The sequence below is a fragment of the Hydractinia symbiolongicarpus genome, chromosome 13, assembly GCF_029227915.1.
Source record: "Hydractinia symbiolongicarpus strain clone_291-10 chromosome 13, HSymV2.1, whole genome shotgun sequence".
NCBI classification, from domain to species: domain Eukaryota; kingdom Metazoa; phylum Cnidaria; class Hydrozoa; order Anthoathecata; family Hydractiniidae; genus Hydractinia; species Hydractinia symbiolongicarpus.
The window spans coordinates 8729668-8752928 of record NC_079887.1 but is presented as its reverse complement, the minus strand read 5'-3'; the positions used below and the strand labels follow the sequence as shown (position 1 = coordinate 8752928).

The following is a 23261-nucleotide window of genomic DNA, read 5'->3' as shown; positions in this document are numbered from 1 at the left end:
GTTAAGTTGATAAAGTGTTATAATCAGCAGATTTCAATGACATTTTTTATTTATTAACATGGCAGCTAAAAAGCAAGATAGTACGACAATAAAAATTCAATCAGTGATATTTTTTAGAGAGAAAAAATCATACTGCAATAAATGTTTTGCAGGATTAACTCTATTCAGGTCGTGATTTTTAGATAGCTCTTTGACAGTTGCTCCAAAACTTGGTGCAAAAGTTTTTTAGGACATTAAATGACCACTGGGATAAGGAAATTTAAATGATGTCATCTGGTCAAAAATGACATCGTCATACATTTTCGAACCCGAAAACAGGTTGAAACGGTAGAACATAAAGATTGGAAGAGGAAAACTGCCTCAAACGTTTTTGATGTGTAAAACTTCTTAATAGAAGCATAAAGAACTAAAATATAAATTTAAAACTGTTATTTATAAAGGCATTTTAGGTAAACAAGAAAAATTTCACTCTTTCTTTTTCCAGACCACCTGTTAACCGATGAATCACCATGGCAACAGAAGCTAACTAAAAATGATCAAAGGATTTATCCCACCACGTAATTTACAAAAAATTCTAGCAAACCACCGCCGGTTATAGACTTGTAAATCTACTGATAGAATGCTAAACTATTCAAACATCTTCATTAAACAAAAACGAAGTAGTTGGACCTAGTTCAAAGGCAAAAGCATTTCCATCTTTGTGTAAGAAGGAGATTTGCAAAGATGTATTGCTCTACAAGCATTAACGTTATTTATAACTTTTTTGAAATAAACAAACATTGCAAAACGAACTATAGAACCGCAATGTGTGAGGGATAGGAAAGATATCATTCGACTAAAATTGATAAAAAAATTGTTTTATGCACAACGTTATCATTGATTGATTTTTTGATCGACTGACTTTTACCTACAATTTCCTAATATGCACTAAGGTTAGTCAAAAATTACAAGACACAGCCCACTTAACTTCGTCACAACTTCCCAATGTTATAAATAAAAACTTCTCTGTTTTCTTTATATCGAAACAAAACAACAAATTTGAAAGATGAATACCAAATATGTACGTGGAAGTGACATCTAATGAAATTATGTCCTTCTCTTTGAAACCTGGTATAGAAATTGATTTAACCTGTGTTTTCCTTGAGTTGCAATATTTTTGTGACGTTGCTGGCTACTCTAAAAATCTAAGTAATAATAGTGCGCGATGCCTTTTCTGTGATGAAACACTCAATTGTTACGTACTCGCAATAAAAAACAAATATCGCCATTTTTTCTAAATTTGCCGTAGAGGGAAGTAATATAAAGTTTCAAATATATTGCTATAGAAGTTATAACCAAGTAGGATGAGAAACTGGGACAATTCTAACTCTACATGTAGTTCAACACGCATGAACGTGATACGCTAACATGACATGATGTCGCAACACATTGTCACAATATTGTTGTGTCAAACAAAAAAAGTTTAATTGAAGAGATAGAAACCACTGTAAATTTTGGCTGGATCGTAGGTAGAAAGTTTAATTGAAGAGAGAGAAAACACTGTAAATTCTGGCTGGATCGCAAGTATTAACAGCATGTTGTATCAATATGCTCAGTTAGAATGTTGTTTAAATATTGGCATGCATTGCCGTCCACTTTTAATCCCATATATCATTAAAGTTTGTTAGTATGAAGAATTTTTCCGGTTACAAACTTTCCTTATTTTTGGGAGGTCCACTACCGACCCCTTTTATCTGTTTCCTATAAAAAGCGCAGATAAGTTCTGCAACTTGACAGAATCAGACGGTTTCTTATAAAACTTTAGCAACGGAATTAAACAACAATATGGGTGCAAAAGATATTTCAGAGATAATAAAGAAACGATGGGCCGCTTTCATTGATTTTAGGAGAAAGGGAAGCTCTGGGATGACTGTTATATCCACTAACAATAATGACGTCACTGATTTACTCCCAGGAGACTACGACATGTTCCAATTGGTGCAGACGCAGTACCAAGAAGTATCGGATGTAAAAATACCTCGTCATGCAGTGCTGAAAAAGGCACAATGGATTAAAGCCAAGAAGGGTGAAAAGAATGGAAAACTAGTTTGCTCATCTGACTGGGACGGTACCATGCCTGTCGATATTGGAACCAATCAGCTACTAGCATATTATGAAGCTTATCTTGTAGAAGGCAAAGAAAGAATAATAGCTGTGACGCAAAGACATTGTACCGTTAATTTTGAATACTCTAACTGTAAGTTAATAAATTTCTTTATTTACTGCTTACCTTTATCAATAATACGACGCATACGATGGCTTTGTTAACTGAATTAAGAACAACTCCAGAACTCTTGACAACATTTCGCGCCTAAAATGGTGCTTGGTGATGAAAGCGTTAAAATGGCACTACTCTTCTTCAGCATATTTTTTTGTTCATCGTCGTAATTTTTGTCGACAGCGGATTATGTTTATATTTCAAGATTAATTTAGATCATAAATAAAAATTGGTGTAGAAACTTGAAGTATTTGACAGAGTCTATTGATTTATCAATTTAAGCCTATAAGTATGAACAGATGTTTTCATAAAAACACTGACCAACAGCATACGACGCGCTGTCACTTGTTGGCGTAATAAAATTCTCAGTATAAAGAAAAACTCGTACCAAGAGAGCAATTTATTGTTTCACAGAAAATACATAATAACTGGCACAATATAATGTTTAGCTAACTTTCTGATTCTTTATTTAAAATTCTTATTCTTTACAAGTTTCATTTTTGTCTTACAGCCTATCATGAAGATTATGTCATAGCTACATTAGGTGGCAATGGCATTGAACAACATGCGTTCCATCACATGGAATGTCCACTTGATGACGATTCAGGATTTTTTTTGCTTGGGAAGTGGGTTGGAAAAGATGAATTGCATTTAACAGGTGATTTTTTTGCTTTATTATACCTTTCAATGAAACACAAACAGACCTGTAAAAGTTCTTCTATCAACCCGTATGTATGAAACGTTTGAAGTACCGTTAAGATTACCCTATAGCGGGCTTACTTAACATGTTCAGTATATATTTTCAGCCTTCAAGATTCTGAAGAACCACATTTTGTACGTTCCACCTAACACAATACATTCAAATGATCATCTTCTTGGCACTTGGAGAACGATGCTATCCGATGCTGACGATGCTCCTGTCAACAATGTCATTATGTATACAACAGAGGAAAAGCCAGCCGGATCTCTAAAGCCCGTTGATGTTACTTTCGACACAAGTATCGCTCAGTTTAATAGTAGCGTTGAAAAAACCTCGTGTCCAAAATGTTCCAAAAGAGCACGGCACCAAGGAACATGAGCAGGGTTGTTGATTACTATAAAAATATGTGGCTTGAAATTGGACAATCATTTGTTTGGATGAAATGACAGAAAACATACATAAGTCGAATGCAGATAAAAAAACTGTTTTGGTGAAAACGGATAGACAACGTCAATAAATGTTAGAAATCGCAGAGAATATATTTTCTGGTAGAATGTAGTAAGGTTATGCATAAGGTTATTATGTATACAATTATTTATTTGCTTATTTACCACGCACGTATGTATATTTGTATATGTTCTTTTGTTTTAAAAAGGCAGCTTGACAAATTTGAACATTATTATATTTTACTTTAGGACTTTCATAAAGAAATGGAATCTCTGTATATTAACTTTTCATAGTGTTATACAAAGATGAAATATCGCTTTGCGTCAATAAAATTGTATTAAACTGAAATCGAATAGAAATTGATTAGAAATCAGAAAATGTGGTCCTACTTAAGTCAGAAACAATTGATGAGTTTGTATCTAACCAAATGAAATGTGATTTGACAAGTTCAAATTTAGTGAAAATAACCAATCTACAATCCTGACCAACATACTTTCGCCAAGATTGTAAATTTAAAAGGAACAAATCATGTTATTACGCCGCAAAGTAAAAGTTTCCTATAAGCGGATTTCTCATGGGTCTTAAAGCTAGTTTCCCTTATAATAAGCGGAGAGGTGTATTATAAATCAGCATTCGACAATGACATTTATGACGAAACTTATGATTTTTATAGTTAACTGAGATGTTATGTTTTCAAATAACATTCTGACGTGAAGAAATATTATCAGTAGCTATATGAACACAGATTACAAAATATTTTTAAACCAACATGCACATTGAAATACAAACACATGCGAATACGGTACAAGATAAGAGAACAAACAAATTATATCATTCAGTTAAACAAAAGAATTATTTTTGATGGTACACGATGGTACAATTACGTTTTAGTATTATTATTTTAGTATTTTTAATCTCAGACGTTCTCTGTGATAATTATGCAACATTTCGGTTTGCCAATCACTATGCAGATCACATGGTGTTACAAAGGTCGCCACAACGCGCATTTTTGTGGGGATACAGTAACACTTATACTACCATAAGTGTCTCTGTGAAGCATTCCAGAACTGGTAAAAAACAAACCTATCGCACTAAAACATATATAGGTAGGTAGATAGTTGCTTGAAAATGTAAAATCCAGAAATCTATGTGGTCTTTCTGGATTTTGCATTTTCTTAAATCCTTATAAGTACCCGTAGTGTAGATATTAGTGTCAAATTACTTCACTTCGGTCTTATTTACCTTACCGTACTTCTTCAGATTCACGTGGTTTTATCGCATGGAAAATAGCGCTGGAACCGTATAAAGCTGGAGGACCGTATGACATTATTTGTAAATCAAACGTTAGAGGAAAATCAATTCGTCTACGTGATGTTTTGTTTGGTGATGTATGGTTTTGTAGTGGACAGAGTAACATGGTGTTTCCTACGTCACATGTGAGCATACATTTTGAATTTTCGCTGCTGAGATATTTTGTTGAAGTAAACATTGCTTACAAAGAACTTTTGTTTTAATAAACTTAAATGGAAACAAAACCTTTTCAAATTATTAAATTAAGTATAAAAAGCGATTCTAATTTATAACTTTTTAAACATTTTACCTTCAACTTATAATTTTTATAAGGAAAACATTATAAATACCTATCTATAAAGATATATTTGTTGCCAAAAAGCCTTAACGACAGGGCTTAAACAGCACGATATAATAAATTTAAAAATGATGTTGCCGGAGAATAGGTAAAACATAGCTACATATACAGACTTAAAATCAAGTTGAAATAAATCAATAATTTCGTAACACTCTGCCAGAAAAACAGCCATTTTAACTCTTCTTAAAAGCGACGTCCATCTAATTCATGTTTCTAAATTAAGTGACCACAAAAAGGAACGAAATTTAAAAATTATATCACACGAATTTAAGTAAACAGCAGGAGATGTGGAAGTCAGAAGTAATCAGTTCGAAACACGTCCTATGCAAAATATTAGAAGCACTACATCCAGTCAAGAAATGTTATCATTTTAAATCCATGTTCCATAGTGCACACATAAATAACTGGGTTTTGAATATAAACACTCATACAATGCGATACAAGCAAAAACGGCATCGAATTTCTGTAATAGATTTTAGTTCGTTTAAAAAATATTATAAATACATGTTTTCTTTTTGTACATGTATTTGAAAAATCAAAACAATAAAACCCAAATCGAACCTTTTTGTTAAACAAAAACTGTTTTTTTGCAACCTTGTCACAAATAAATCTTTCTGTAAACCCAAAAAACAGCAAAAAATATAGAAATATTTACCTCGCGAAAAGTATTTCTAGGTTTAAATGGACAAAACAGTTTATTGTATTATTATTGACCTCAAACTTTATTTCTATATTAAGGCGATGGAAGCAGAAAAGGAAATGGATCTTGCGCAAAGCTATCCTCAAGTTCGATTATTTGAAGTAGGCAGATATTTTTCGAATGTTACAATACACGAGTTGAAAATAAAGAGTATTCATCTTCAATGGAGCCTACCAACACCAAGTAAGTAGATTTAAGAAATGTTTGGATGGAGCAGTATTGCTTGACAAAGCAAACAGAATCATTTTTCGGAGTAAATTGTAATGTAACAAACGCTGAGATTATTTTTAGAAAAACTGTCAGGATTTTCAGCATTATGCTGGATGTACGGCAGACGTTTATTTGATCAATATCATGTTCCAATTGGTCTAATCTCTTCTAATTTTGGTGGCACGCGTATAGAAGCTTGGTCGTCACCAGATATGTTAAAAAAATGTAAAGCGTCCAAGAAGTATGTAGTTGCTTAAATGTCAACTTGAATGCAAAGGTGTCATTAAATATAAACCGAAAATATGAGAATAAAATTTGATAAATTGAACCGCAACAAAAAGTCGTTTGGAATCTTTATATCAGAGTTGTCAGTTTATTTAGGGAAGTTCTCTTTTTAACAGCTTCTATATTGCTTACAATAAAAACAAATTTAGAGGTTAAAAATTTTATTTAGGAATTCTAAAGAAGTTCTGTAACAATTTCCCTGTGTCTTTGCGAAGATTATAAATTTTACCAGAATTATAAAGATTCTGTAACAAAATCAAAAATTGGACAAAGTTCTTTCGTAGGAGAAAGCGACCAAAACCCAAAATTATTTATTTACGTTGTCTTTTCTTTAAAGTGCCTGCTTTCTTCTTCCTTTTTATTTGCCTTCTTGTTCAATCCGTATTTTAAACTTAAATTGTTTTTAAGCACAAACCTTGAATTTATTTATATAATAATTGTAAGTTTTGACATTTTAAGGCCAACAAGTTATGATTTTAAATTCTGATTATTAAACTAAATTACTAGTGATCAAAATTCGCCATCAGCTCTTTGGAACGCTATGGTATATCCATTATTAACTACTACTATATACGGGGTGATTTGGTATCAAGGAGAAAGTAATGTCGACCATCCAGATACATACAACTGCACCTTTCCAGCTATGATTGCTGGATGGAGGAAAGAATGGTACAAAACTACCGGAAAAAGTACAGACTCAATGTTTCCCTTTGGATTTGTGCAGGTACATCACCCAATCACGTATTTGGTTACTCCCTTTGTTTAGTCTCGTTGACTTATGTGTTCTTGGAAAAGCTAGATTATCATATGCCCATCCATAGGACAAGTATTTTATACCAGACTTTTTCTTTATATTCCTTGTTAAAAGGTTTGCATATATTGAAACATTTCAGATTGCTGTTATTGGCAAAGATTATCCACATCCTAAATTCCCAATAATAAGATGGAAGCAGACGGCAGAATATGGATATGTACCAAACCCAAAACAGCCCAAAACTTTTATGGCCGTCGCTATGGACTTGCCTGACAATGCCACACCATTTGATACTATTCACCCTCGTTACAAAAGTGACATCGCAGACAGACTAGTGTTAGGTGCACTTAATATCGCTTACAATGAAGAAACATATTGGACAGGTCCTGTAGTTGACAAAGTGAAACTTTCAACAAATTGTGATACAAATTGTGTTGTAACTATAACATACAAAAAAGAGACGTTGAAAACAGGTGGAATTGAAATTCGGACCAAAGTTGGATTTGAGGTAGGTGTGAAAATTTACAACATGTAAAATTATTCTCAATGTTCACCCACAAGCGTCTACCGATATTACGATTTTAAAATCTATATTTTTCAAAACATCTTCTATAGAATGTTTTAAACGGCCGGGGTTTTCCGAATATATAACAACCAGAAGGTGTCACGTCTTTCTATCACGCAAAATTGTATTGCAAGTAGCGAGACGCACGCAATGCAGTATAAAAAGGACGGGCGAGCCAGTGGATTTCCATGGACACTGTATAGTTGTCTAACATACCACTATCTTCTTAAAATTTAATTACATAAGTTCTTGAACGAATTTTAAAATTTTGCTTGAAGCTTTTGAATGCCAAATAAAGTTTGACTGAAGAAAAAGCCACAACCCTTTTTTTTAAAATATTTAATTATAGTTCGTATGCTTCGGTCGTACAACGGCCAATTCTTAAGTACAAAGTTTAAACGACAAATTTGATATATATTTACAAATGGTTTAACTTTAAAAACCAAACCAAAAGACAAAATAAACCTGGAAGAACAAAGCAAGGTTTAATTTTTATCCGTGAGGGCAACGTTAGGAATTGATATCTAAAAATGGGCACAAAGGCATTTAAAAAATAGGTTTGTGCCTACGGATTAATAAGCTATCTTTTAGTTGTAAATCAAAATTAGTATACACGGTGGAGGGTATTCCGAAGTTATCGAGACTTGGTCACTTTATTACAGTATATGACATATTCCAACACAGCACTAGGATTCTGAGTTTTGAAGGCTTTTCCAGTCTAATCGGAAAGATTCACATGTTCGCAAGCAATAACTTTAAATGTCTCATGGTTTTACCGTAATTGATGGCATAACAACTATGGCACTTAAATCAATAAACGACTTTTGAAGGGTTGTCCAAAAGTCGCCAATCCTGCCGCTTGATTTGAAGATAACCCTAAGCTAAAAAAACTTTTTATCAAATGTACTGACTAAACGAGATCGTAGGTTAAGAGATAATTTACCCGAATAAGGTAACACAGTAAGTTCTACAAATTTAGGAACAGTGGTAACAACCTATTTGACGTGAAACTTTCTGTTAAGAAATGACTTTATACATTGGTCAATTAACCTGGAATGATAGCCGTTTCCCAAAAGCATATGTCTCAGATCATGCATATTTAAATATAATCTAGAGAAATCCGAAATAATATAGATATTATATAAATCAATGTTAAAACCAAGCCAGTTATATACTCAATAGGCAAAAAGCTACGATAATCGCGTTTAGAAGTCATTTTATTGTGTACTTGAATTTTTAGATTTCGTTCAACGAATCAAACAAATGGACTGGATTTGACATTACATCACACAAGAAAGATCGTTTATACATCACTATCCGCAAACAACCATCAGACAAAATTACTGCTGTACGATATGCATGGAAACAAGAACCGTGCTTGTTGAAGTTGTGTGCAGTGTACGGGGCTAGAGGAAACTTACCAAGTCCACCTTTCATTGCATACGGTCCGTTTCCGTAACTCTTAATATTACCATGTTCTTAATTTTTCTCTTAAAAGAAAGTTTTTCTAATTTAAACTTTATTTGTAAGTTCTTATTTCCAGCATCTGATTTAGTTAAGACATAATCAAATTTCGTGAATTTTTTTCTGCGTTTTATCATTTAAGCGAGCTTTTCGTAACATGAGAAATCGAATGTGTCCCAAAATATGAAGGGTTAGTTCGTACGTAGAAAGAGTAACTTCAATTCTTCGTATTTTATGTTCTATTTTTTTGTAAACTGTCTTTTATAATGTATTGCACTTTTGTTTTTTCTCTGAAGGATATGAATACGATAGTAGTAAAATAAAAGTATGAACAGCCATATAAGTTTCGGCGGGAAATCGAAAATATTGATACTTATTTGCACAATTTTCTCCAAGAATACGAAATTTTGGTCAGTAATAAGTGTTTGTCTGTTTGCGCCAACAGGGAGGTTTTGTATTCTTAGTATCTGAAACTAAATACCACTACCGCTGCATCTCGATCCTAAAGCTACCATAAAATCTTGGTTATATCGAAACTTTCCCTGTTCTGTATATTTAAACATATTGTATTAGGACTTGTTTACTTGAAATAACCGTCGAACGGCCGAAGTGTCGTGATTACTACTTTTTTATTTTATAACTATTAAATTAAAATAGGATTAAAATTTTTTGTATTATTCTTTATTTCCCGAATTTAAGCATTCTACTGTGAAATGAAAACAGGTTTCTTGTAAAGAAAACTATGTATTTTAATTAAATAATAATAAATAGACTTTTTGGGGAGAAACTGAATCCTTTACACACCAAGAGAATTGTTAAGTAAATAAACAAGTTATGATTTGCTTCAAGCCACACGTTGTTTCAATGTACCAACATATTTGGTCAGTTAAGCTGGGCAGCGATAGGAAACATATCTTTAATACTAGATCGATTTACCACGATAACTTAACCTGGTGGCTTAAAAAAATAAGAAAGTTTTCAATATATATAAATGGTCTTACAACTAATAAAAGACTTTGTTTATTTTTCCGAGGATAATCCAGACAACATATGTTTACCACTGTCTTCATCGAAATAGTTGAAAGAGGCCTAATCTTGGTCTTTCAAATTTATTTTAAAGAAAAATGGAGCAATTTTAAGAATTATAAATCTATTTTCTTAGAGAATAGAGCAACACTACACCTACTAAATATTTTTACTTATGTAAAAGTGTGACCTGTGACAAAAACATTTTCGTAAGAACAGAAGCAAATTCAGAGGTGTCTTCATCTACTGAAAAAAAATTATAATGTCAGAACCGACACCATACCAACAGACAATTTGTGGTTGGTATGGCAGATGTAAGTTTCTGTAACATGTTTAAGAAATGATAAACCTGCACTGCTAATATAAATTTGAATAGAAAAACCGGAACAGTAAACAATTTGTGATAACTGAGTTCAGTTGAGGGTTGAGCCAAAAATATGTTATTATTATATATGTATTTAAATGGGAAGATAAAAGCATATTACCTGGGGAGTGTGACCCAGTAAACACAAAGACGTCTTAAAGACGTCGTTTCTTGTCTCTAACTCGTTCGGACGTCTCTCAACCAGAAAAAGACGTCTTAAAGACGTCTTTATAAGACGAGTCAAATCTCATTCAAAAGAAACGTCTTAAAGACGTCTTTATTTGGTCTCCGTTAGACCAGTTATATCTCGTTCTAAAGAAACGTCTCAAAGACGTCTTTATTTGGTCTCTGTAAGACCAGTAAAATCTCGTTCGAAAGAAACGTCTCAAAGACGTCGTCATTTGGTCTCTGTAAGACCAGTAAAATCCCGTTGGAATTAAACGTCTTAAAGACGTCTTTATTTGGTCTCTGTAAGACAAGTATAATCTCGTTCGAAATGAATGTCATCATTTCTTTACGTTTTAAAGATAATTTCACAAGAAATAAATAACTACGTTATTTCTTTGCCCATTCGCAATTATTGGCGTAGAAATAAACGTTTTTGATATTTCAGAATTTTTTATACAGAGGTAGCCAAAAATTCGAATTAAATTTGTCCAAAAAAGGATACATTTTACAATAAAAACAGCGTTCGAAAGACCGCATAGAATAAACTTGTAAAGAACATCGTTCTATTTCAACAAATGTTGCATTTGACGTTTACTTTTGAACAAAAAAGAATAATGTGCTCCATAAAACAACAAGTAAATAGTAAAGCAAAAAAGGCTGTATTTATCCGAGGTATGAATGGACAATAAAGAAACTATTTTGCTGATTAAAAGTAAGTATCTTAGATATTTTTTGTACTTTCTCGGGCAGAAACATTTGCGATCTTTGGTCTTCACGCGGAAGATTATGCTTACGAGTTATTTCAGGCCAGTTTGAAATCAAGGGGAGCTTTCATCAATACTTGGGAAAATAATACTTTAAATGCTTGGTTTTAGCTTCACTATACCTTCCCCTTCAATTGCACGTCACACATGTTCTAAAGTTTTAGACCTATAAAGTTTGGTATTGAAAAAAAAAACAGTAGCTACTTTATATATTGGCGTAATGACTGAAATGCATTTTATTAAAGGGTTGTTTGGAATATATCTTCAAAGAATAAACACATCATCCAACGTGCACAATATGACAGATATATTTTACAAGCAGAGCTCAGACCGAAGTGTTAGTGATTGGCGAAAATAAATTGACGCTGTTGTTCAAGACAACCTTCAAAGATACTAACTGTTATTGTTCATGGTCAACAATTTTACTTTTGTAGTATTACACTGTATATTTTGTGTTATACATGTGCGCTTTTTTATAACCAAAACAGCTTCAAATGCTTGATTGTTGCTTATCTGCTGCTCATTGAACATTCATCTTTTAGAACAAGAAAAGTTTCCGAAAGTATTTAATGAATTTGTTTTCGTTGTTGTTGCTTATATAAAAGCTTGTATGTGATATTATTTTATTCTTATTAAACTGTTTATTTATATAAATGATATAAATATCAAGTTTCTATTAAATACTTCATCATCGTTTTCTTAACTTTTTTTTTGTTTTGATTTGTGACACCTCCATCAGAATTAAAATTACTAAAATCCTAACACCCATAGGCTAAAATTATTTGAAGCAGGGCTGCCTTGGCAGTATAACGTTTGAAAGAGACTAAATAAGGACGTTTTTAATACGTTTTGGTACCTACGGGAACGTCTCAAAAACGTCTTTAAAACGTCTTTAACACGTCGCAAAAAGACGTATTTTTTACGTTTCTTAAAGACGTCTTTAGGCGTTACGCTTTTAGACGGGTCAAAGACGTCTTAGAGACGTCTCATCTGGTCTTTCAAAGACGTTTTAAAGACGTGTTTAAGACGTCTCGTGTTTACTGGGGATAATAATAACTATACGTACTGGACAGCACATCATCCCTGTATGCATAGCTAGCTATAACATCCTACCTGTGATATCTAGCTAGGATGAAAATTTGGGTAACCTTTTTAGGAAAATAATTAACCTAAGTTATATGTGTTTTTTAAAAGTTTTAGTAAACTAGGTAAACATATTAGACCTTACAGTATAAAATGTAAGCTTTTTGAGGGAGTACAAAAAAATTTGTTTGTAGGATAACTAGCTAGCAAGTCAACATTAAAGTTGCCATAAATAAACACTTATTATCAATAAACATCCTCTATATACTTTTATCCACTACAATTCTTCAAATATCCCAGCTGGAAATTATAAAATAAACATTTGTTAATAACTAAGGTCAGAACAGGATGTAAAATCTTGGTGTCCCGAACTTTACCTCAACTAACCTCATATTTGTGCAATATTTTGATTTTTCGCTGCCACGACTGATCATGAAAGAGCGATATTGAAAAAGGTTTATTACCAGCAGCAAATTTCCTGTTCTATTCTTTTCATGTCGTTTCGTTCTGCGAAAAATATTTTCTAAGTGGAGAAGAGACGAGAAATGTGGTTTTTGTGCTCAATTTAGAACTTAATGTGAAAGTTTATCCCTAATCTTTATTATGCGTATTATCAAGTCTTCAATCTACTACATAACTTAAGCAAAAGAAAATAACAAACTGGAGATGTATACCGTAAAAGTCTCAGGTTGTCAATGATAAGACTTGTGTCGTCTGCTATGAATCCCCTGACTTACAAAGGTTCAACTATACTTGAAAAATTAACTATTTTGTAATTTACCGCTATTTTATTGTCACATACATTGAAATACGTCATTATGTTTCGTCTTTGTGATTGAAAATATACATCAACTACAAATAGTAGAAGCAATCACTACAGCAATCAGTCAGCAGGTGTTCATTTCCCTTCATATCCATCACCTTTGTAACACTAATGCGCATGATTGCATGGGTTTATTAGCCAATTTACTTGATATCGAGAGAGAAAGCTCCAGTTACAAAATATTATGAATAACAGCATGCAGTTCGAAATATAAACATCATTTGAAATATAACCTTCCATTAAAGAAAAATTTCCCATTCAGATTTAGTAAAGACAGACAAAAGTTATTTCTATGGTAAAAGTTGTCGCAGAATATGTTTCAAACAAGCCTTACTCTTTTTTTAGTGATCTCAAGCGTTCTGTGTGATAATTATGCAACATTTCGATTTGCCAATCACTATGCAGATCACATGGTGTTACAAAGGTCGCCACAGCGCGCATTTTTGTGGGGATACAGTGATACTTATACTACCATAAGCGTTTCAGTAAAGCATACGAAGACAAGCGAAAGACAAACTTATCACACTAAAACATTCAAAGGTTAGTAGTTAACTATATAAAAATTATTAGCGTTCTAGAAAATCTTTTAAAGTTCGTAAAACCATTTATACCATAGATATACAAATATATACTATTATCGTATATCCATGTTTATACACATTATTACCTTGTACCTTGCTTTTACTTTTTGTTCTTACTTTAGATTCACGTGGTTTTATCGCATGGGAAATAGCGCTGGAACCTTATAAAGCCGGAGGACCGTATGATATCATTTGTAAATCAAACGTTGGGGGTGAAACAATTCGTCTGCGTGATATTTTGTTTGGTGATGTATGGTTTTGCAGTGGTCAAAGTAACATGGTATTTCCTACGTCAAGTGTAAGACTATATTTTGTTTTTCATCTGGTTAGATTTTTTGCTAGAGTACGCACTGCACTTGTTTTTTCTAGAGAAGTATGTAACATTCTCATGATGTTTCTCAGTAAGAACTATAACTTCAATGTTTAATTTGTCATCTATAAATCGATAAATCCTTTAACTATCTCTTTTTCGATAGAAAATAAATATCTAAGCAGTTAGAAAACCGCACTCCATATCTTCGAGTAATCTCAGGAAGTGACGTAATCAAAACATGTTCCATCTTTAGCTTCAAATTCCACATGCGTACAAAGACTTAAAGAAAAAGAAAACCACACCAACAAAAAACTTACTATAAAAAATTTCATTAAGAGCTTTCTATTTCACTTATTAATTTTTACATTTAGTCTATGAAAGCAGAGACCGAATTGGATCTTGCGCTTAGCTATCCTCATATTCGATTATTCGAAGTAGATGAATATTTCTCAAATGTAACAATACACGAGTTAAAAATGAAGAGCATTCCTCTTCGATGGAACCTACCAACATCGAGTGAGTACATTTCTTCATAAAAGTTCTATATATCAGGATAAGAATGTTGAGACAAAGGCAGTTTCTTGTTATTTTTCAAGTACGGACAAGAGCTTCAAACGGTGAATACTTAGCAGCATATTTTATATTAAAGGCGTTACGTTTTAGGTTACTTATTCATTATATCATGGAGAGGCACAATCGAAGTTACCATCAAGAAATAATAAAAAACAGATTAAGGATCTTTTATTATTAATCATCCAGAGTTCTTCCAGCTAACATCCCATTTTAGCATTAAACTATATAAAAGAATTTCTCAAAAATAATAAATCATATTCCATTATTTAGGGGCATCTAAACTCTAGTAGCGTAGTAAAAAGGGCTGATATTATTTTTAGGAACACTATCACAGTTTTCAGCGATATGTTGGATGTATGGTAGACGATTGTTTGATCAATATCATGTTCCAATTGGTCTAATCTCTTCTAATTTTGGTGGCACGCGTATAGAAGCTTGGTCGTCACCAGATATGTTAGCAAGATGTAACGCGTCCAGCAAGTAGGTTAATGCCAATCACTAAAGATATTACACTGTTATTTTTTTAAGTCTAGCTTTATTTGGGATATTCTTACACCACTATCAGAAGTCTACCGATAGCTTACGTTGTAACTAACTTTTGAATATGTTTAGAAAATATCAGATCACCTTGCATCAGGACTATATGTATGTCATGGCCCAAAAAAACCGCTAAAGAAATAAATAAATAAATAAAATAGTATGTCCCTTTAAAGCTGTCTGACTTAAGATGGTTGGTTAACACGAACTGGTTTTGAAATAACAAAGCACCCTGCCTGGGTCAACATTTTGCTAAATGCACTGTAAAAAACAATTCAAAAATATTAAATGGCCTCTGTCACTACGTTCTAGAAAACCAATAAGTAATCTGCCCTGTACAGCCAAAAACCTTGCAAAAACACTTTGCAGCACGCGTCTGAAATTTTTGATCTTGGTCCCGAAGATTAAATGTTAAATTGGTAATTAATTGTTAAACTTACTTTACCAGCAACGAAAATTCGGCATCACAGCTTTGGAACGCCATGGTATATCCATTATTAACAACTACCATATTTGGTGTGATTTGGTACCAAGGAGAAAGTAATACTCCAGATCCAGATACATACAACTGCACCTTTCCAGCAATGATTGCTGGATGGAGAAAAGAATGGTACAAATCTACTGAGAAAAGTACAGACCCAATGTTTCCCTTTGGATTTGTTCAGGTATATTCCCAAACATGTTATCGTTTTACTTGTGGCCTACTTTTGTATTTTAACGGCATTAAGACAGTATACCTGCCTTCGAAAGTTAAAGTAAAATAAATCCAATATCCAACCACTCACGCATTCTTAACTTCCTACATAACCACGCATATTGGAATCATTATAGATCTCCGTATGTGGAAATGACTTATCACATCCAAACTACACAGTAATAAGATGGAAACAAACGGCTGATTATGGGTACGTACCAAACCCGAAGCAACCCAAAACATTTATGGCCGTTGCTATGGACTTACCTGACAATGCTTCTCCATTTTCTTCTGTCCATCCCCGCTATAAAAGTGATATCGCTGATAGATTAGTTTTGGGTGCACGTAATATCGCTTATAATGAAGAAACATATTGGACAGGTCCTATTATAGACAAAGTGTTGGTTTCAACCAAATGCGATGATACATGTGTGCTGACTGTAATTTACAAAAAAGATTCGGTTAAAACATTTGGAATTGAAATTCGAACAAATGTGGGGTTTGAGGTACATACTATACAACTTTCATTTCTGTATTTACTATTGCGATCGTCTGCTGTATTGAAAATACATTTGTAAAATATAAAGATATGTACAATTATAAAGATCTTTTAGGAAATCTTTACATTATATCTAAACAATAAAAAAAATGATAGAAACAAAGTGATGAACAATTAGTTTTTGGAAAGGCCGGCTTATGATGCATCAAGATAAATTTTATCCATTGCTGACACTTCGACATTTGTTCTCGTCTTAATTAACTAATGTTTGACATAATTATACGGTATTCCTGAAAGCTAAATGTCTTGCTCCCATTTCTGTGATAGTAGGTACACTCTAATCCAATCAGAGAATTTTATTAATACCCAGAATTTTTTAAATTAATATTAGAAGTATTTTTCAAGTATTTTTGTAGACGTTAAAGATCATCGCTCAAAAAGATAATTTAATTTTTTTGCCTGTTATAAAAAAATTCTGGCATTTTCTAAACTATTAAATTTTCTTTTTACGTTTTCTAAAACGATTTGCTTTGTTTGTATTTGTAGGTTTATTTCAACCATTCAAAAAAATGGACTGCATTTAACATTACATCACACAAAAAAGATCGTTTATATATCACTATCAAAAAGCAGCCATTAGACAAAATTACTGCTGTACGATATGCATGGAAAATGGAACCATGCTTGTTGAAGTTGTGTGCAGTATACGGAGCTAGTAGAGATTTACCAAGTCCACCTTTTATCGCGTATGGTCCGTTTCTCGAAAATGAAGTTTAACTTTTTACATGACTACTTTAATAACATTTTCTATATTTTTAAATAAAATTTTCTTTTTTTAGATTATGTATAATAAAAAATATTGTCGCAGTTATATGATTTAATTATTCCTAAGTGGGTGTGCCTGTCGTATTTTATTTATTTATTTATTTATTACTATTATTTACCCAGGATAGCCTCTTCAGTTCCTATTGGTACTGCTATCAACGAGGGTCCTGCGAAGGGGGTCCTAGCGCATTTAAAGCTCCCATTTGAGCTACGAAAGTCGTGGAAGCACAGCAATCGCTCAACTAGACAACCGCCTAAGATATCAATCCTATTCTCATGCTGAGCGCTAAGCAGAAAGGATAGATTCACACTTTTATAGCCTCTGGCATGACTCGGCCGGGGTTTGAACCCAAGACCTCCCGCACTGAAAGCGAACGCTCTACTACAAGGCTATCAGTCGGTATTTTGTCGGTATTACGTATTTTGGTCAGCGTTATTTCATTCAACATTGCCACAAAATAGCGGACCGATTAGTTGATAGTCCATGGGAGAATCCTCAGGTTCGCCAGCCTTACATATTCCACTCCTCAGAGATCCGTCCAACATACTCGGGTATCCTATTTCGTAGGTTTTTTTAACATAAAGCAGTAAATATAAGGACCAGAAATTGTATTGCTGATATTTCTTTTACGGTTACCTTCTGCTTTATCTACAAAATTTTATACAACCAGTAGCTTTTCTCGCACTGTGATTGGCCAATCTACACGAAATATGTGCTATATTTTTATTTTCTACCGAGAAATAAGTGAAAATATTTTTTCTTTATACATTGCAAAAGCCGTACAATTCTTCTTTGATTGGCTGATTTTGGGTACAAATAATTCCCCATCAAACAAGACTTACCTTAAGTTGAAGTTTGTTGATGCTTTTATGAGTAAGTTATTCCCAAGATGGATGAGGTTTAAGTGACAATGTGGACAACCAGCAAATCAAGCTTCACAGCAGTGGTAGCTTACTCACTGGACGGTCAAGGCAACAATGTATGAAAGTAGAGGTGGAGAAACCACATTTGGGAAATTTTATATCATAAGTTATTTCCAAACTCCTGAGAGTGAAGTGAGATGTCACAATTAACCGCCAGTGAGTTAATTAGCTGTAGCAAAATATGTTCATAAGATATCAATTGTAATATGAGTCATTTTCTCGATCTTGTGAACCCTTTATTCACATTCAAAATATTTTACCATATACAAGGCTATAGCAAGACTTTATGTTCTTTTTGGTCTGCAAGCAATAACAACCACAACAACGCTGTAAACTGTATAAGTTCGGTAACAGATATTGGATAACACGCAACTATTTCTCAACTCAAAATTTCAAGTAAATGTTTGTACGTTCCACCTAACACAATAAATTAGAATCACCTTCTTGGCACTTGGGCAACGATGCTATCAGATGCTGACGACGGTAAAGAAATCGAGGAATATGAACAAAACAATTGAATACTATGAAAATATGTGGCTGTATCTAAAATTGAATAATCAGTTGTATGGACGAAATGGCAGACAACATAGATATGTCGAATGCAGATGAAAACAAAAATGTTCAGTGAATATTTTTTGAAAAACGTTAGTTTGGTAGAAGTTTTAAAACTTTCAGAAACTTCCATTATTCTGAGCTCTGCAGGTTTAAATATCGCCGGAAATTGTCTTCTGGTTTATTTAATTATCATAAAAATTGACGAAAAAAAACGCTCACCTATAAGAAAATCTTCTAAGAATATTTTTTATAAGTAACATTACTATACCTTATCTATCATATTGTTAAAAGTTAAAAGTAGTAATCTCACAAAAAGCTATGCTTACATGTTTATCAATTAAAAAGCAATAATAACAGAAAGACCTTTAAGAATTTAAGAAAAATCAAGGTCATGATTTTTAAAAAGTAAGCCAGAAGGATTTAACTACAATAAATTGAGGCAATTTTGAATATATTCCAATATTTATAAACTCTTGCCGTTTCTGCCAACCTCAGGCTTCTTCAGCATGACTAGATGAATCAAATGGTTACACCAGCCATGGACAGTAATAAGAATATAAAAAGATCAGGATAAGGAAGATGAACTAGGTGAATAACATAGCCATGATCTTTCATTTCTTTTTGGAAAAGTGAGTGATCAGGTTTAAACAAGTTTCTAGTTAGGTCTGTGTTCTTCACTTGCTAAAGATTTAGCCTTCTCTCTGTAACTAGCCATAAAGTTATCTTTTCTTAATGTCATTAAAGGTATGATTTTTCCTGATGATACTATGATATTGTTTTTATGTCTGATCGGATGAGATATAGTAATTGAAGTAGTTAAAGATTTAACATTTATGAAAGTTGTAAAAGACGTATATACGTTATTGCCCATATTTTTATTTAGGTTTCTTGATATTTTTTTAATCGTAGGGATAAACTCAAGTTTCTTTTGAACTCTGAAAGAAAAATTAGAAAGGAGATTTTCTGCTTTTTGCAGGCTGAAATTGGAAAATGTAACTTTCGTTTAAGAAGGTTGTAACATGGAACAAGGGGGTGTAATGAAATGGCTTAAAGTCTGCGCCTGACTTAAAAACACCTACTTAACAAACTTAAATTTTTAGCTGATTTCTATGAAGTAGATGGGCGCGACAATATACACTGCGTAAAGTTTGAAACCGTAACAAGCTGAGCTGTGGGTAAAACGTATTATTTGTTATTTTATTACTCTTGACAAGGTAAGTGCTTACGGAAATAGCGATCATGTCTTGTAAGATACCTCCTCAGGAGAAAAAGTTATGTCACAGAATGGAACAAGGAAAATCTGAATAAACTTTTCTCAGATATAAAATTATTTCTATTGCTTTTTAAAAGTCAATAAAAAACAACAGTACTTGGAATAAAACAAAGGGTGAAAGAAAAGTGCTATTGAAGTCAAGATACTGAGTTGTGTAAACAGTCTCCTGATGAATTGGATTAAAAAAAATATATATATTTTACCATGAGCTTCGACTCAACAAACTTTGTTTAATAACTATTCAAAGAGTTGTTTATTTTCATCACTGACCTTAACCAGATCCCAAGTTTGTGCTTCTAATAACAACACAACTATTAATTGAGAAAAAACTCTTCCACAATGACGAAAAATCTGGTCACCGGGCTTAAGTACAATAACAATTAGCTTTCTGCATTCATTTTTAACAGTCTGTTATGAAAAAGCTCTTCTTCAACTAGCTTTTTCAATCTAATATACTGAAAACATTAAAAAAAGTTAAGGCGTGTTGGAGAGTAAAAACAACCTTCTCGCCGTAAAGCAATAATTCCTTCATTTTTACACCTCCTCGCCTAAGGAATTCCGATGCAGAAATTTACCAACCAAGGGATAAAAATCTCCAGAGAACAAAAATGTCTGAACATGAACACTTTCCAAAAGCTCCTTTTACATTGAACACAATATCGCCTACAACGACGAAACATATTGGATATGTCCTGTAGTGGACAAAGTAAAAATGTTTAAAAAATTGTGAGACCGCTTGTGTTGAAATTCGGACTAAAGTTGGGTTTGATATAGGTATGAAAATACACAACATACAATATAATAATAATTTCTGAATGTTTACCCACAAGGGTCTACCCATGTTACAATATTTTTCAAAACATCTTCTATAGAATGTTTATAACCCTATTCGACCGGGGTTTATCGAACATATTATGATTAAGGGAATTCTACATCTGTCACACAAAATGGTACTGCAAGACGGTGCGGATGGAGACGCACGCAATGCGGTATAAAAAAGAAGAGCGAAACCGTGGATTTTTCCACTGGCCAACGACTAGTATTATAAGGATTTCATAAAACAAGTAATAGCAAATGTTTAAGGCTCTTGGAAGTACAAGGCCTAAAAAATAATATAAGTGACTAATAGTTAAACTTAAGAACTCAGTCCCAATGAGCACACGACGTTTATTCAACTTTTTTTGACGTTGATTTCTGGTTAGGAAGTCGCAAGCCTAAATTCAATGTCTTTTTAACGCTGGGCTCACAATGTTGAGGCGACTGACAGAAATCCAACGTTTTTTCAACGCTGGGTTTACAACATTGATGCGACCGACGTAAATCTAACCTGCCTTTAACGTTACTCTTGGCCTAAATTCAACCATCGCATCATCAACATCCTTTTAACCTTATTTCCTATCTCTTGTTTCAACCTGAAATAATATCAACATTATCAAATTATAGTTTAATAAACAATAATAACTCTTGTAATAACCCTGTCGGGATTTGCGGGAAAATTTCATAAGAATATTAGCAATTTGATTTCACTAAAAATGTGGATGTTTTTTCAGGAGTATGGTCCTGAAATACATTTATGCCATTTTTATTGTAAAAACGTCGGGATTATGGTGGGGAGAGAATGCGTGGACATTATTGATTGATTCTAAACTGTTGCTTGAGCGTTGGAAAAGAGTATAATAGCAGTTGCGAGAACATTCCTGAACAATACAGAAACGACGTTGATTAAACGTCACAAGACGTTGTTCAAAGTTGAATAGAAATTGATTAACGGCTCCGAGAGAATTTCTAAACACCATTAAAACGGCGTTGATTAGACATTGCAAGACGCTGTTTCAACATTTAAAAGACATTGTTGTTTGACGTGGAATAGACGTTGGAAAAACCTTCAAAAAAACTTTCAATAATAACGCAAAATCAAAATCCATTCAACGTCACATGCAACGTCTTTTTAACTCGCTGGGGTGAGTATCACAACCATGCAGCGTTTTTTAATTTAAACTTTTTTTGGAGTCCTTCTTTTCAGAATTTGATTTAGCTACATGACATCATTAAACTTCGTGAATTTTTTACCTGCTCTTTATCATTTGTGCGAGCTTTTCGTAACATGACAAATCTAATGGCTCCAAAATATGAAGAGTCATTTTTTACCTCGACAGATGTGGTTGCAGCTTTCTTTTGATATAAACGTAATTTTAATTCTCCATTTATCATGTTTTATTTTTTTTGTTAAGTGTTTTTCATGTTATTGCGTATTATATTTTTGTCTTTTTATGCAGGTTATGTGTGCGAAAGCAGTAAAATGCAAAGTATAAAAAGCGATACAACTTTTAAGAGGAAATCAAAAATATTAATACTAATTTGAACAAGATTTTAGGACAAAAGAGATGATATTCTTTCAAGAATACGAAAGTTTGGCCAGCGGTCAGTGTTTGTCTGTTTGCGCCAACAGGGAGATTTAGTATTTTTAGTATCTGACACTAAAGAACACTATCGCTGCATTTCGATACGCTACTTAAAAATTTTGTTGATATCAAAAGCTTCCCCTGTACTACCCTGTCATGCACTGGTTTGTTATTTTATAGCATTCCCGAATGTTTTTAACAAATGCTGCCAAACAGGGATGTAACATTTATGGTTGATTTTTTAGAATATTTTAAAATCAAGGAATCCTGATATAAAGAATTGCAAAAAATTATTGTGAAAATCTTAAGACTGTGTAAGCGCATGAAGGGAAAATAGTAAACTATAACTTCTTTTATTTTGACAACAATGATAACAATTCCTTACACTTACAGTATAATAAAAGCTTATATAATGTTGCATGCGTACTCAAATTGCTTACATCAGGGGAATGAAAAAAATCTTCGTGCCCGTTCCGTCTCGGCAAGAAGAAAGTTGAGTTAAACTTTTTGTTTGGTGTTCTGTGTCGAAACAACAGATGAAAAGTTAGTTAGCCAATCAGATTATTATATTCTCGTGAGAATTGCGTGTGTTTACTTTCTGTAAAATAATGTGCGTAATATTATAAAATTTGAAAATTACAAGTAGAATTTTTTTTTGTTCTGTTCTGTTCATGTCGGTTCCGTTCCGCAAAAAAAATTTTTTTTGATTGGAAAACATGTGGTGTTTGTGCTCAATTTAGATTATGAAGCTTTATCTTTTAAAAATGATGAAAATAGATGCAAAAATGATATCTTCCTCCAAATTTAATGTGAATGTTCATTCTTAA

General features: G+C 32.9%; 4 protein-coding genes across 4 annotated transcripts; all 4 read left to right on the top strand.

The window, feature by feature from the left end:
• The first annotated feature begins 4178 nt into the window (after nucleotides 1-4178).
• Nucleotides 4179-9059, top strand: LOC130623048 (sialate O-acetylesterase-like). Its single transcript, XM_057438553.1, has 7 exons — nucleotides 4179-4510; nucleotides 4665-4840; nucleotides 5791-5935; nucleotides 6044-6203; nucleotides 6755-6971; nucleotides 7141-7509; nucleotides 8807-9059. Exons 1-7 carry the CDS (start codon nucleotides 4276-4278, stop codon nucleotides 9023-9025), a joined length of 1521 nt encoding a protein of 506 aa, XP_057294536.1. The 5' UTR covers nucleotides 4179-4275; the 3' UTR covers nucleotides 9026-9059.
• Nucleotides 9060-10244: 1185 nt separating this feature from the next.
• Nucleotides 10245-14746, top strand: LOC130623797 (sialate O-acetylesterase-like). The gene is made up of 2 exons (XM_057439318.1): nucleotides 10245-13798; nucleotides 13962-14746. Exons 1-2 carry the CDS (start codon nucleotides 13573-13575, stop codon nucleotides 14264-14266), a joined length of 531 nt encoding a protein of 176 aa, XP_057295301.1. The 5' UTR covers nucleotides 10245-13572; the 3' UTR covers nucleotides 14267-14746.
• On the top strand, nucleotides 14527-16026 carry LOC130623047 (sialate O-acetylesterase-like). Its single transcript, XM_057438552.1, has 3 exons — nucleotides 14527-14668; nucleotides 15046-15205; nucleotides 15711-16026. The coding sequence occupies exons 1-3, from the start codon at nucleotides 14527-14529 to the stop codon at nucleotides 16024-16026; spliced, it is 618 nt and encodes a 205-aa protein (XP_057294535.1).
• Nucleotides 16027-16042: 16 nt separating this feature from the next.
• LOC130624067 (sialate O-acetylesterase-like) lies at nucleotides 16043-17533 on the top strand. The gene is made up of 2 exons (XM_057439637.1): nucleotides 16043-16462; nucleotides 17002-17533. The coding sequence occupies exons 1-2, from the start codon at nucleotides 16202-16204 to the stop codon at nucleotides 17230-17232; spliced, it is 492 nt and encodes a 163-aa protein (XP_057295620.1). The 5' UTR covers nucleotides 16043-16201; the 3' UTR covers nucleotides 17233-17533.
• The last annotated feature ends 5728 nt before the right edge of the window (nucleotides 17534-23261 follow it).